Source organism: Monoraphidium neglectum (genome assembly GCF_000611645.1).
Source record: "Monoraphidium neglectum strain SAG 48.87 unplaced genomic scaffold scaffold01626, whole genome shotgun sequence".
NCBI classification, from domain to species: Eukaryota; Viridiplantae; Chlorophyta; class Chlorophyceae; order Sphaeropleales; family Selenastraceae; genus Monoraphidium; species Monoraphidium neglectum.
This window is the reverse complement of record NW_014012002.1, coordinates 1-11,505: the sequence shown is the minus strand read 5'-3', so window position 1 is coordinate 11,505 and position 11,505 is coordinate 1. Positions and strand designations below refer to the sequence as shown.

The following is an 11,505-nucleotide window of genomic DNA, read 5'->3' as shown; positions in this document are numbered from 1 at the left end:
GGCCCGCGCGCCCCCTGCGACGCCGCCCTCGCCGGCGGCGGGCTCGCGACAGCCCCCTTGGTCCCTCCCCAAAGCGAGCCTGCCCTGCACGCGTCCCCCGCTCGCACCCTTGGCCAACCCCCTCCCCCTGGCTCCGCCGCCGCTTCATCCCTCCACACACACACCCCCGGGCACAGCGCACCTGCCCGGTGGCCAGGGGTGTGTGTGTGGGCTTTGACCCTCCGGAGGAGGGCGGCGCCGCGCGCGGCCCCGTGCACCTCGTCATCGGCCATGCGGGCGCCGCCCTCAGCACCAACGTGCCCCTGGCGCCCTCGCCGATCTGGGAGGTGCGCCGCCGGTCAACCTGCCTTGCTGGCGCCAACAGGCGCCCGCAGCCGCCCACGCGAGAGCGTGCCGCGCGCATGCAGCGCCCTTGTGTTGCCCCGCGAATACGAGCGCCAGCGTTGCCCAGCACGAAATGCGCTTCTTTCGAGCCGCGCCCGTGGGCGGTCGCCACAGGTATCTTCCTTGCAGATTCTGTCTGTACAGCCCCCAAAAAAGCACGCGTTGCCTACCGAAACACACCCTCCCACTCGGCGCAGTCTATCAAGTTTTGGTGGGGTTACGTCCGCGCGGAGGCCAGCGCCACGCGGCTGGTCGTCGAGGTGGTGTCAGACCTGGACGGGAAGCTGCTGGACAGCTTCACGCTGAGGAAGCCCAAGGGGTGGGGCGAGAAGTTCATGGCGGGAAGACCGGGGCGGGGCAGCGGGCCCAACGCAGCGGCGGCAGTGGATGCGGCGCGGCAAGCAGGAGGGAATGAAGGGGTGCGGCGGGCGGAGGGCGGCGCGTGGGGGTGGTGGCAGGGCTTGGGGCCACTGGCAGCTGTCGGGACGGCGGAGGAGCGCCGGTGAGCGCGGCGGTATGCGCGGCTGTTTGCACTCCCTGCCCAGCACGGCGCGCTGGGTGGCGATCTGCCAGCGCACTTCACTATTTTTTCGCAGCCATAACCAGAGTGCGTGGTAGGCGGAGCATCGAGCGCACCACTCCCGGCGGGTGTCGCAGCACAGGCGGAGGTCGTCGTCGCCGCAGATTCGCTTTTCTGGCGACCGGGCCGCCTTCCCACTGCTGCCACGCAGACCCTTGTACCCATACCACACCGCGTCACGCAGTGCACCCCGCACGTCCAGCACGTGAATGCGTTTGTCCATTCGTTACTGCCGGCACGTCGGTTGCAAAAGTGCACATCCATATGGAAGTGCACTTGCATACTGGGGCGGCGCGTGTAAATCCAGGCAGGCTGATGCCTGGGAGTTGGGCAAGCCCCAACGTGGGCTCTGTTGGTCAACACGGGGCCGACGGCCCAGAAAACAGGGGGAAAAGGAACAGCAGGCGGTCAAGGTGCAGTAGTATACATGGCGACCAGCGGTGGCGGGCATTGCCCCGCGGCTGACCCGCGCACCGGCGCGCGAGCTCGGCCCAGGTGGCGGCGCCGTGGCCCGGCGCACAGATACATGTGTCCGGGAGCTGCGGGCGTCAGGCTCCGCCCGCTCCCATCCCATGGGGCCCGGCCCGGCCAGCATCGTCCTCAGATCACGTCGGATCGCACGTCAGATCACGTCGGGGAAGATGAGCTCGCGCGTGTTGTCCGCCCGCGCCTCCATCGGGCAGTAGGGGCACTTGAACACCCGCGTCCGGCTGCGGTCGGCGATCTTCGCGATGCTCTGCTCGCACAGCACGTGGCCGCAGGGCAGCAGCTTGGGGGGGTTCGCCGGCGTCGACTGCTCCTTTGACACTGGGCAGGCGAACGTCGAGTGGAATATGAACTCGGGGCCGACGTGGATGTCGGTGGGCAGCTGCTCGCAGGCGTCGTAGTCCTGCGCGCTGCGCTCCATCACGCCGACCATCTTGACGAGCGCGGGCAGCGCGGAGCTGCCCGCGGCGACGACGACGGCCAGCGGGCTCTCGGCGGCCTGGGGTTGGGTGGGAGGGGACGGCGGGGGGTGGCCTGATGGGGCCGAGGGGGCGGGGAGGGGCCGCCGCGCCAGCAGCGGAGGCGGCACAGTGGATGGTTGCCCGGCCCTCCCAGTGTGCGCCCAGTCATGGAAAAGTGCACGGTCTGCTGAAAGCTTCAGCCCCAACCCCCTGGGCACGCCAGGCTGCGGGCCTGCTCTGCGGCCCCTCTCCCAACCGACTGATCACGCATCCCATCGCCCTGCCTGCTCCCTCCCCACACATGCGTACACGCACCCACACACTCAAGACTCACACAATGCACACACTCACCCCCACCCGGCCCCTAATGCCCCGTTGGCCCCCCACACACACACACGTTTGAACACAAACACAAACACATACACAAACACACAAAAAATCTCACAAACTGATAATCAACACCATGTCCCAGCAGGCCCCCAAAACCGCCCCACCTGCCCCATCAGGCTGCAGGCCTGCTTAGTAAACTCCGCCTCCAGCGCCGCCCACGCCGCGCCCGCGGACAGCAGCTGCGCATACTGCGGCGGCACCACGCTGGGCGGGCGCCCCGCAAACACGATGCAGCCCATGAACCGCTGAATCTCCTGCATGTGGTTGGCCTGGGGGAGGGGGGCACAGGGAGGGGGCGTAGTTCCGTGGGGGCGGCGTTTTAGGGGCGGGTTGGCCGTTGAGGGAGGGGGCGTGACTCGCCGGCCAGGTGGCATGAGGCTGACTGGAAGGTGGTGAGACGCAGTTGGTGAGGCTGAGGGATACTCAGGGCGCCAAAGCGCCTCCGGCGGGGCCCCCGCCCAGCAGGGGGGTTGGGTTGAGGCGTCGCGTGCCCTCCCGTTGCACCCCTGCTTCTGAGTCATGCTGTGCTGCAGCAGCATGCCCGCAGCAGCCAGGCGGCGCGCGGGCTGGCACGAGCCCTCCCACGTCCCCCTGGGCGCCGCACATGGAAAGGCGGAAAGTGCGCCTTGGCATACGCGAGCGCCGCCGCTGGGTCGCCGCCGCACGCGCCGCCGCCGCCCCAGCCGCCGTCGCTCATGGCCGTGTCTCCGCCGCCGCCGCCGCCGCCGCCACCGCCGCCGTGCTTGCTGCTGCCTGTCAGGAGCTCGATGAAGGCGAGGGCGTGGAGCCCAAACTCAAAGGCCGAGGGGCCGCCGTCGGGCGACAGCGCAGCGCGGTGCTGCTGCGCCCACTCCAGGACGGGCTGCAGGTTGCGGGCGCGCAGCTGCGGGAGGACAGAAGGTGTTTGTGTGTGTGTGTGTGAGTGTGTGAGTGTGTGTGTGTGTGTGTGTGTGTGTGTGTGTGTGTGTGTGTGCGCGCGCATCTACATGTGAGTCAGCAAGGGGGTGGGGATGTTGGTGCGTCCGAAGGGTGGGCATAGGGGGGCGGAGAGGTGGGAGCTGGCTTTCGCCCCACAGGACTGCAGCGCAGCACCTCTTCCCCTGCTCTGTGGGCTTTTGCGGCGCCGCAGCGCCGCCACGAGGAAGCCGGTTCATGGCGCGCCCCTTCGAACCCTGGGCTTATCCAACCGACCCTCTAAACCCACACAACACAGCAGCCAACCAGACCGGACCGGATCAGGCCAGGCCCGAGCAGGTCGGACTAGTCCAGGCGAAGGCGGCGCCCACCTGCTGCAGCACCCCGTGCAGGCTGACGTAGGGGGCCTTTATGGCGTCTGCCCCCGCCACGCGCGCCTCCTCCACAAAAGCGTCCCCCAGCTGGAAGCGCCCCTCCCGGTAAAAGTGCTCCGCTATAACCTGCGCTTCCGGGTGTGGAAAATTTGGATGAGTCTTGGTGGTGTGTCTCATCGGGTGTGAGGCTGATGCAAGCACGCATGTACCGGGGTTGAGGCGGCAGTAGTGGAGTGCAGGCGTGTGTTTGGCTTCTGCTAAGTGCTGCTGCTGCTGCTGCTGCTGCTGCTGCTGCTGCTGCTGCTGCTGCTGCTGCTGCTGCTGCCGCCGCCGCTTCTCGCCTGTCTGATTTTGTGCCTGCAAAGGGGCGCACCTGGTTGAGCGTCTGCTGGTCGAAGCGCACGCTGCGCAGCGCCTTGCAGACATCAACGCTGCCCTCAAACACCTTCTCCAGGGCCTGTGCGAGTGTGGGTCAGTGATGTTTTAGGGGATGAGGGGGGGATCGGGAGGGGCGCCTCAAAAGAAAAGGGAGCTTGTGACAATTCCAGCTACCCACAGCCGCTGTCGCCGTTAGCTGCCAAAAGCAGGCATTAGGATGGTGTTGTTGGCTTTGTGTGGGAGGCACTACTTTACCATGGTAGGCCGGGGTTCATGCGCCGAAGCATTACAACAAGGCGCGAGCGCTCCGCTGGCGCAGCACTGCACACACACCTTGTTCAACTTGCCGACTGCCGTGTGCAACTCCTTGGTCTGGCTGTTCATCTCCTTTTCAAGGCCTAGCTTCTGTATATGCTGCTGCAGCTCCTTGACAGCGCCGATGTGCTGGCCCGCGGCCAAGCGAGCGCGGGTCGCCATTGCCAGCGAGATCAGCTGGTCGATGCATCCATCCACGCGCTCCGCGCACGTGCGCTGCTTTTTTACGACTTTACCGGCCTCATCGAGGGCGGCCTGCATTGCAGCTGCTCTGCACTCTCAAGTGTTCGCCAATGATGCGTCCGCAAGCAGTGCGCACTGCGCTAGGCCTTGTCATAACCAATCCCAACGCATTTGCACCTCTTGCATATCATACGTTGCTTGGCAACCTCGTTTGCTGACACGGCAAACACTACAGTAGTGAGAGTGAGAGCGGTGTGTGCATGTTGATTGAATGTAGACAAGTACCGGTACTGTGCATTTGGAAATCGTTCGCACATGCAGAGCTGCCAATCTAGGTAAGCATCGCTGGAATTTATGTTCAACCATGCACAATCGCGCCCGCTTGCGCTCCATCGCAGGCAAGCACTGCAAGTCAAAGTGTGGTCAAACCCTCTGCACACCACAAATGCTGAGAACCATCATGCACTTGGGCACGCTCCCGCTGCGCGCCCACCCTATGATCGTCTGCTCATTGAAGCTGCCAAGGGTTGCTGGCCTTTGAAATGCTTTGACCTTCCGTGCCCTTGCCCGACACAGTAGCAGCCTTGCCTGGCAGTGCTGCTACGGCGTGGTGCTGACTTGCGCCCGGACTGCGGCTGCATCCAGAGGTTGGCCATACAAGACGACCGCAATGCCTTCATTGCGCAAGCCTGAGGCGATCGCAGCTGGATGCAACCTCATCTGTTGCGCGAAACCTGCGGAACGCATGTCACCTTGTCATGAGCGTGTCCCCACATCGCAGGACTACCATGCGCTTGTGTGTAGCATGAAACTACGTGTACAGTACTAACTGCCCACTTACTGGAGCGGCCCGCCGTGGACACCCACACACGCCACAGCATTCGCACACGTTTGCACATTTGCCGCACGATATTTTCGACCCCAGTAACACCGGCTCAAGACGCGTCGGACTGCCCCGGTCGGCCTTTCGCCTGCCGCGCAGGTGATTCAGTATATCGAGGGGTACCGGTGGAACGGGTATGGGCGGGATACCCCACTCGCTTTGAGCACACTGCTGCTTGCCACATCTGCCGTGTGCGGTGTCTACGGTGGTGACCACTCTGGGCGCCCCGCGGTAATCGAACCCTCGTCAATGCATGCATGCTACGACGGAAATTCGTCTATAACTGCCCACTTACCCATTTACAACTCTTAGTCGCCCAGGCCGGAAACGCGGAAATTCTAAAGACCTCGACAGAACCACAGCGGCAGTGCGTAGAGAACCGGGACGCAACCTCATTCTGATACCTCCCATCCCACCCCTCATCACTCCTCAGCTGTGCGCAAGATGATGCTCAAGCAGACCGTGGTGAGGCCGCGGGGCGAGTCCCAAGATCTCCCATTAGGGGCAAGGAGTGCGCTGTTTCCAGGATTTTGGAAGGCTTTGCAGGAATGCACACGCTTTCTTCAAGAATGCCCTCCTCCGCTGCTCTGCCGCGCAGGCCTCGCAGGCCCTGCTGGGGCGCAAGGCCGCCCGGCCGGCCGCCCGCACCATCTGCCGCGCTGAGCCCGAGAAGAGCCTGGCCAAGGTGACCGGGATCGGTCAATGGAGTTGTGTGGGCCTGGATGGTGATCTGGAGTCGAAGCGATAGGACTGTTCTCATGACAGCAGCAGCTCCAGCACGTCTCCGGGACGCTGGCTCTCGGCAGCTATTGATGATCGCGCTGGTATCTGGCCCGGCGCGAGGCGCCTGCAGCACGCAGTGCTGGTGAAGGCAGCAGCACCTGCACAGCTGCAGCAAATTTTAAGCGAATGACGCGCAGTGCAGCGGTTGGTACGGGCTGCTGGCAGACCTGAAAGTGCTGCACGGTACCGTATGTGCCGTGAAGTGGCCTCAGTGGCTCGGCTGTGTGTCCAAAATCGGCGCTATCAAGTGCCACGAGGAACATCGTCATGCCAGCAGCAGACGGCGCCACTGCAGCCCATGCGAGCAGCGCGCGAACCCGACGCCTCGCCGTCACGTCCCCGACCGCGCCGCACCTGCTGCCGTGCAGGTGGACCGTTCCAAGGACCAGCTGTTCTTCCCCAGCGAGGCGTCCCTTACCTACCTGGACGGCTCCCTCCCCGGCGACTTCGGCTTCGACCCCCTGGGCCTGGTGAGGGGTTGGGGGCGGCCCGCAGCTCTCCCAGCTGGGGCAAGGCAAGGCAAAGCGGGGCGCTGCAGGTTGGGCGGGGCGGGGCGGGGTGACCGGCCTGGGTCATTCGGACGGCCCCTACACAGAGGAGGTCACAGGAGGGCGAGCCGAAGCTTGGCGCCTGCAGAGTCGCGCCGCTCGCTCATGAGGACACGAGCAGCTCTTTGGGCGAAACGCAGCCAATGTAAACAGAGGGCCTGACGGACGGCGCGCCTGCCCGGCCTGTGCCCGCAGCTGGACCCCGTAAACTCCGGCGGCTTTGTCACCCCTGAGTGGCTGGCGTACGGCGAGATCATCAACGCCAGGTGCGGGGCGGACTCTGCAGTGCCCAGTCTCTGGGAGCTGAGCTGGCACCAGTGGGCAGGCCGCAGGTTCGCTGAAGAGTTGTTTAGCTTCCTGCTCAGGCCAGCGCAGCCAGCAGCGGTGTGGCCGGGCTGGTTCTCGTGCTGTTGGCAGCGGCTCCAGCCAGAGGCACGGCGGGCGCAACGCGGGTGCCGTCCCTGGTTACCATGCGGCGCAGGTGGGCGATGCTGGGCGCTGCGGGCATCATCGGCCCGGAGATCCTGGGCCACTACAACCTCATCCCGGAGGCCACCCGTGAGTGGCTGCTGTGATGCCGTGAAAGTGTGTATGCATGGGATTGATTGGCGCAATGAGGGTCTTGGGGGCGTGCTACCTGGCCTAACGGCAACGCTTCCCGCCGCGGAGCCCAGCCAGCAGCGTGCCCTGCTGCGGCATCGTCAGCCCTTGAGCGGCCTCATTTGGCAAGCCGCGATGCGGGACTGCCTTGCCCACTAATGCGGTTTCCCTCGCCACCATAATGCCCCCCCCTCCGCCAGGGGTCGACTGGTGGCGCACCGGCGTGATCCCGCCGGCGGGCACCTACGACAACTACTGGACCGACCCCTACACCCTCTTTGCCATCGAGGTGGTCCTCATCCAGTTTGCGGAGCTGAAGCGCCTGCAGGACTTCCGCTACCCCGGCTCCCAGGGCAAGCAGTACTTCCTCGGCATCGAGAAGGTGGGGGGTTGTGAGTCGGGGTGTGTGCGCAAGGGGGTGTGCGCGTCGGGCCGGGAGCGGCTCGACGGGTGCAGTGGGCAAGAGCATGTCAAGCGCCTGTGTCAATGGATCAACATCTGGCATGTACTATAGGCAGGTCGCCACTTGGTAGCAGCGAGCGCGGCATTGGCTCAGCCGTTTTCACACTCACATCTACACACACACACACACACGCACACACACACACACACACACGTATGTTTGCACACACGCCCCAGGTGTTTGAGGGCAGCGGCAACCCGGCCTACCCCGGCGGCCCGTGGTTCAACATGTTCAACCTGGGCAAGACCGAGGCCGAGCTCAACACCCTGAAGCTCAAGGAGATCAAGAACGGCCGCCTGGCCATGCTCGCGGTGTTCGGCTTCGGCGCGCAGGCCATCGCCACCCAGAAGGGCCCCTACCAGGTGCGTGGCTCTTGCCCGTGCGGGCGGCTTGGGTAGGGGACACAGACTGGTTGTGCGCGACGGCTGCTTGTGCCTCCGCCCCTCTCAGCCACGCGCCATCCCATCACCCTGGGCCTCCCTGTGTCGGAGGAAAGCCCCATGGTCCCAATGGGGCAACGCTCCCACCTTGCCTGACCGTGACACCCTGAGCTGCCCTCCAACCCGCCCACACCTTGTCCCCCAGAACCTCCTGGACCACCTGGCTGACCCCACCGGCAACAACATCCTCACCAACTTCGCCAAGGTCCTCAGCCCCTGAGCGTGTTGTCACTGCTGAGAGTTGTGTGTGTGTGTGTGATTTTTGGTCTCCCAAGTAGTAAATCCGCCCCCAGTCCCCAGCACAAGGAGTCATCTCATCCATGGAGTTGTATAATGGGAGTGGTCAAGCATAGAAGCCAGCTGAAGCGCGGCGACGTGCATGCAGTGAACCTTGGCTTGTACTCTGCACACGTGGACACCCCAAGCAGGGTAACTTGCGCGTGCCAGGGGTGGGCACGTAGCACACTGCTCTCAGTGGCGACGGCGCCACAAGTGCCGTACTGCAGTCTGCAGCATTCAGCTTCACACGCCCCGTAGCGATCGACTGCAGCCCCATCACATGCACCTCCATGCAAGGTCACATCTGCACATATTGTATACTGCGCCACAAGTACATTGAGCTGTCCACACAGCTATTTGCCGGAGATCTTTCAGAAACCGTGTTTAGTGCCCGTAGTTGAAGCCTTACACACAAGTTTAATTATCTATCACTTATACTGCGCGCTTGTCAACTCGAAGCGAGCCCTGGCTGGGATTTGCGGGTGCTGTCATCTCTGGCTGAGAGCGGCGCCCTCTCTTGAGCGTCCGGGGTGTCCTGAAGAGGAAAACAGATTTGAGCTCAGGAGCGCCCGCCTTGAGCCCGGCGGGTGGCCTGCAGTGCCGGCTCCTGAACTCGTCGTGATGGCCAGCCCTCCAGCGCTATGCCAGGCAGCGCAGGAGCAGGAGTATAGCGCACCTAAGTGAGTGGCGGCCGCACGAGGTTGCGCTCGCCTCGACGCGCATCACGCGACATTGGAAGCCATGTGCTTGGGCGCGCCGGGCCGCGCTGCCACATCAGGCTCCATGTTGCTCGATCCAAGCCGGCTGGACCGCTGGCAGCGGCATCCGCAGGTCACATTGTTCGTATCTTCGCAGCCACCTGCGGTTTCTTTGGCAGCGTCCTGCCATGCGCGCACATGCTGCTGCCGCTCGTGCGCCGCAGCTCCTGCGTCCCCCACCACAACGCGGCCCCGCCCCACGCCCATTCCCGCACCCCCTCTCCTCAAAAAGGCTGAACCTGACCGTCGCCGACTTTGATGTCGTGCGGCGGCTGGGCGAGGGCAGCTTCAGCACGGTGGTCCTGGCCAGGTTCCGGAGAGATGGGCGCGAGTATGCCGTCAAGGTCATCTCAAAGAACCTCGTGATAAGGAACAAGGTGGGGCAGCCTGCAGTGCGCGCTCTGCGCGCGCACGCGCCGTAGCCGCTGCTGCCGGCCGCGTCGGCGTCCGCCCGCGGCGCCTGGGGGTCGTGCCGAGCGCCTGGGCGGCAGCCGCCACAGCGGCGGCGGTGCTCTCCTTCCTGCCGGCCCCCGGTGGAGGCACGGCGGCGGCGGGCCGAGGCTGGCCCCGTGGACGGCCGCCGGCCGCCCCCAACAACCCCACCTCCAGGATAGGTGATTGAGTCGCCCCCATGCGCGCCCCCTCTGCCGCCAGGTCATCGACTACATCCGCAACGAGCGCACCATCCTCGACCGCCTGCACCACCCCGGCATCGCGCAGCTCCACTTCACCTTCCAGGCAAGCGCGCGGCCCCCGCCCTCGCCCCCGCCCTCGACCGCGCGCACGCGCCGCGTCCCCCGTAGCCGTGCCCCTGGCGGGCCTGCTCACAGATGTCCGGCAGCTTCCCCCCCTTTCGTCCGCCTGCAAACCTCGCGGCGTATTGTCCAACCAGTTTGAGCATAGCAGCGCATCAATCCATAAGAAGCTCGTATTATTGTATATGTTTGCATGCCCGCCCCCCCCAGGACGAGGAGAGCCTGTACATGGGCCTGGAGTACTGCCCGAATGGGGAGCTCTTTGAGCAGCTGGAGGCGCGGGGGAAGCTGCCGCTCGCCGACGCCGTGCAGTGGGCGGCGGAGGTCGTGGATATTCTGGATTACCTCAGATCCATGGAGGTCATCCACAGGTGGGGCGCGGCCGGGCCCGGTTGAGGCAGCTGCTGGGAAGCCGCCCACGAGCAGTTGTGTTGGAGGGAAGGTGCTCGCAGTCGGGGGCGCGGGCGCTCGCCGGCGTCGGAGGCGCGCGGCGCGGCAGCAGGGCGTGCGAGGCCGCGCGCCCGCAGCAGCGGCGGCGCCAGCACGGAGCGTCGATCAGCATAGCAGGCTGGAGCCCAGAGCAGCAGCGGTGGTGGCGGGCAGTGCATGCGGGGTCTACGCCGGCGTCCTCCGACTCACGCTCACACTCCCGCTCTGCGTTTTTGCAGGGACCTGAAACCCGAGAATCTGCTGATTGATGCGGAGGGCCACCTAAAGCTCATCGACTTTGGCAGCGCCAAGGCCATCTTCATGCCCCCCACGTGAGTGGCACGGCGCACGCCACCTTGACGGGCGCCACTTGCGCCCCTGGGTCGACTGGCGGCGCGGCTGGGGGCGGGCACGAGCGGTTGTCGAACGGCAGCGTCCCGCGCCCCCTGCTCGTCTATCAACCCCCGCCCTCGCCCGCCCCGCCGCGCCCCCGCCGCCCTGCGCAGCGCGCGCCGCAGCGGCAACCGCGCGACGTCGTTCGTCGGTACCGCCGAGTACGTCTCCCCCGAGGTCCTCAACAACACGGGCATCTCTTACGCGTCAGACCTGTGGGCCCTCGGCTGCATCATATACCAAATGCTCGCCGGCCGCCCGCCGTTCAAGGGCGGCTCCGAGTACCTCACCTTCCAGCTCGTCACCGCGCGCGAGCTGGAGTTCCCGGACGGCTTCCCGGAAGCCGCCCGCGACCTGGTCGACCGCCTGCTGCGCCTCGAGCCGTCGGAGCGGCTCGGCGCGGCGGGGCTCGACGACGTGCGGCGCCACGAGTTCTTCGCCGGCGTCGCGTGGGCCGGCGGCGCGCGCGCGGCCAACGGGGCCGCGCCGGCGCTGGCGCCGCCGCGGGTGCAGTCGGACGAGGAGGCGGCGGTCGACTGGGAGCTGAGCAGCATGTTCAGGGCGCCGGAGCGGGGGCCGGTGTATTACGAGTATCTGCCGACCACGGGCGCCGCCGCGCAGCACCCGCAGCACGCGCAGCAAGTGTAGCACGTGCGAGCGCCGGCGGGCGCCGCGGGGCCAAGCGGCGCGCGGGGGCGAGCCCGGCGG

The 11,505-nt window shown here is 65.7% G+C and overlaps 4 protein-coding genes across 4 annotated transcripts; 3 read left to right on the top strand and 1 right to left on the bottom strand.

Annotated features, from left to right (window-relative positions):
- Window positions 1-581: 581 nt before the first annotated feature.
- Window positions 582-890, top strand: MNEG_8516 (hypothetical protein; the record flags this gene model as incomplete). Its single annotated transcript, XM_014043014.1, has 1 exon — window positions 582-890. A coding segment is annotated over one exon (309 nt), but the record flags the coding sequence as incomplete, so codon positions are not given.
- A 696-nt stretch (window positions 891-1,586) lies between these two features.
- Window positions 1,587-4,544, bottom strand: MNEG_8515 (putative Protein RMD5; the record flags this gene model as incomplete). The annotated part of the gene is made up of 6 exons (XM_014043013.1): window positions 1,587-1,949; window positions 2,406-2,570; window positions 2,906-3,184; window positions 3,588-3,716; window positions 3,964-4,047; window positions 4,302-4,544. 6 exons carry the CDS (start codon window positions 4,542-4,544, stop codon window positions 1,587-1,589), a joined length of 1,263 nt encoding a protein of 420 aa, XP_013898467.1.
- A 1,249-nt stretch (window positions 4,545-5,793) lies between these two features.
- On the top strand, window positions 5,794-8,403 carry MNEG_8514 (Chlorophyll a-b binding protein 8; the record flags this gene model as incomplete). The annotated part of the gene is made up of 8 exons (XM_014043012.1): window positions 5,794-5,814; window positions 5,948-6,034; window positions 6,501-6,602; window positions 6,876-6,946; window positions 7,162-7,238; window positions 7,481-7,662; window positions 7,920-8,105; window positions 8,329-8,403. The coding sequence occupies 8 exons, from the start codon at window positions 5,794-5,796 to the stop codon at window positions 8,401-8,403; spliced, it is 801 nt and encodes a 266-aa protein (XP_013898466.1).
- Window positions 8,404-9,083: 680 nt separating this feature from the next.
- MNEG_8513 (3-phosphoinositide dependent protein kinase 1) lies at window positions 9,084-11,445 on the top strand (the record flags this gene model as incomplete). The annotated part of the gene is made up of 6 exons (XM_014043011.1): window positions 9,084-9,142; window positions 9,453-9,597; window positions 9,875-10,012; window positions 10,186-10,346; window positions 10,644-10,736; window positions 10,911-11,445. The coding sequence occupies 6 exons, from the start codon at window positions 9,084-9,086 to the stop codon at window positions 11,443-11,445; spliced, it is 1,131 nt and encodes a 376-aa protein (XP_013898465.1).
- Window positions 11,446-11,505: the final 60 nt, after the last annotated feature.